Source organism: Rhincodon typus, chromosome 29 (assembly GCF_021869965.1).
Source record: "Rhincodon typus isolate 14 chromosome 29, sRhiTyp1.1, whole genome shotgun sequence".
Taxonomy (NCBI): domain Eukaryota; kingdom Metazoa; phylum Chordata; class Chondrichthyes; order Orectolobiformes; family Rhincodontidae; genus Rhincodon; species Rhincodon typus.
In genome coordinates, this window is record NC_063360.1 from 31,959,476 (window position 1) to 31,961,279 (window position 1,804).

At 49.0% G+C, this 1,804-nt stretch overlaps 1 protein-coding gene across 1 annotated transcript in view; it reads left to right on the top strand.

Moving 5' to 3' along the window:
• The first annotated feature begins 521 nt into the window (after positions 1-521).
• rgmd (RGM domain family, member D) overlaps positions 522-1,804 on the top strand; it is a 57,120-nt gene continuing 55,837 nt past the window's right edge. The window contains exons 1-2 of the mRNA XM_048614050.1: positions 522-776; positions 1,226-1,755. Of these exons, the coding sequence (XP_048470007.1) occupies positions 689-776; positions 1,226-1,755 (618 nt within the window). The 5' untranslated portion in view covers positions 522-688. The remainder of the gene's footprint in view (positions 777-1,225; positions 1,756-1,804) is intronic.

Consider the following 1,804-nt stretch of genomic DNA (forward strand, 5'->3'; position numbering starts at 1 on the left):
TTGTTGTTTTCAGTACAGCTTCCAGTATCCGCAGTAATGTGCTCCTGCTGGTCAATTCTCGCTGTGTTTCTCTCCAACTAGGCTGAGGTTAGAATAATTTACTCCTATAGATAAAGGGCTTAGAAAGTGCAGCCACCAATTTCTCGTCTGAAAGTTGAGTTTCTCCAGCACTTTCTGATTTTGTGGTTAAAACCTAAGAACATAGAACAGTACAGCACAGTGCAGGCCCTTCGGCCCACGATGTTGTGCCGACCTATTATCCTAGTAAAATCAATCTACCCTGCATGCCCTACATTTTGCTATCCTCCCTGTGCCTATCCAAGGGTCGCTTAATAGTCTCTAAAGTATCTGACTCCACTACCACCGCCGGCAGCGCATTCCACACGCCCACCACTCTCTGTGTGAAGAGAGTAGGGATTTTGGATTTAAAATGAAATGTTTTGCCTTTATTGTCCCCACACCAGATTTGAAGTGGTTTAGCCTTCCCCTTTAAGGCTGGCCCGCCCCTTGCTGTTTGTGATTTGTCAGGCCGCCTGTCTATCAGGTTGGTCTCAGCAGGTTGGGTTGTGCTGGTCTCTTTGACTGATAGGTTGGGGCTGAAATTCTTTTAGAACTTTTCCTCTTTAGAACTTGTGTCGTCCCGTTTGCCGAGCAGTTGATAAACTCAAGCTACGCTGAATGGATTGGTATGGGGACAGGAAGCCGCTATCCTTTGGCTAAAAGGCTGTGTTCAGTTGCTGTTACGATGCTCGTTTTCTCTATGTGTCTGAGTTCAGGTAAGAAAACTGGAAAGCCAGCTTTTTTTGTCCCCCCACTCCTTATGCGTGTGCCTTGGCTAAACGACTTTTCTGGCAGGGTTTTTTTTTGGGGGGGAGGGAGGGATTGCTTGCAGCTGTTGGGGGAAAGGTTTTTGTTTTCAAATGTGGCTTGAAATTTGCAGGCTTTTCTGACGTTGTGTTTTTTTTGAAACTTGGAAGTTGTGGAAATTTCAAAGAAGTTGTAGACTCAACGTAGTTTATAAAAGTTGCCAAAAAGTATTTGGGAGTTGGTGTGGGAGCTTTCAACCGTTTTCGTTAAAGGGCCTGGAGTTATTTTTTTCCCAGTTTATTTTTCTTTAAAAGTTTGCAGAGATTTTGTTAGGTATTTCGCTAAAAGCAGCATTTTTGGAAAAGTTTTAGTCCCACTGTTGAGGAATTGAGTTAACTTTTCTCCTTGCTGTTCTCAGTGCATTGTCAGCAGTGCAGGATCCAGAGGTGTAACGCCGAGTTTGTAGCTGCGACTTCTCTCGGGACTGGATTACAAGAGGAAGGCGAGGGAACTGGCGGAGGGAACGGCGGCGATTTTTGCATCGCTCTCCGAGCCTACTCGCAATGTACCAGGAAGACGGCCAAGTACTGCCGGGGAAATCTGGTCTACCACTCGGCCGTGCTAGGCATCAGTGACCTGATGTTACAGCACAACTGCTCCAAGACGGGACCGACGGCTCCGGTCAGGCCGGCGGCCACAGAGAGGAGCCTTGTCCCCGAGCTCTGCCGCTACCGGAGCAAAGGCAACTCGCTGAGAGACGGCGTTCCTCAGCCGCCCAGGTTCGCGCACTGCGGCTTGTTCGGGGACCCGCACCTCAGGACCTTTCGGAACGAGTTTCAGACCTGCAAAGTGGAAGGAGCTTGGCCCCTGATCGACAACGTCTACCTTTCTGTGCAAGTCACCAATGTCCCGGTGGTAGAGGGGTCCAGCGCCACGGCCACGAGCAAGGTGTGTGTGTGTGTGTGTGTCTGTACCACAGGCACTGACAGGTTAACTC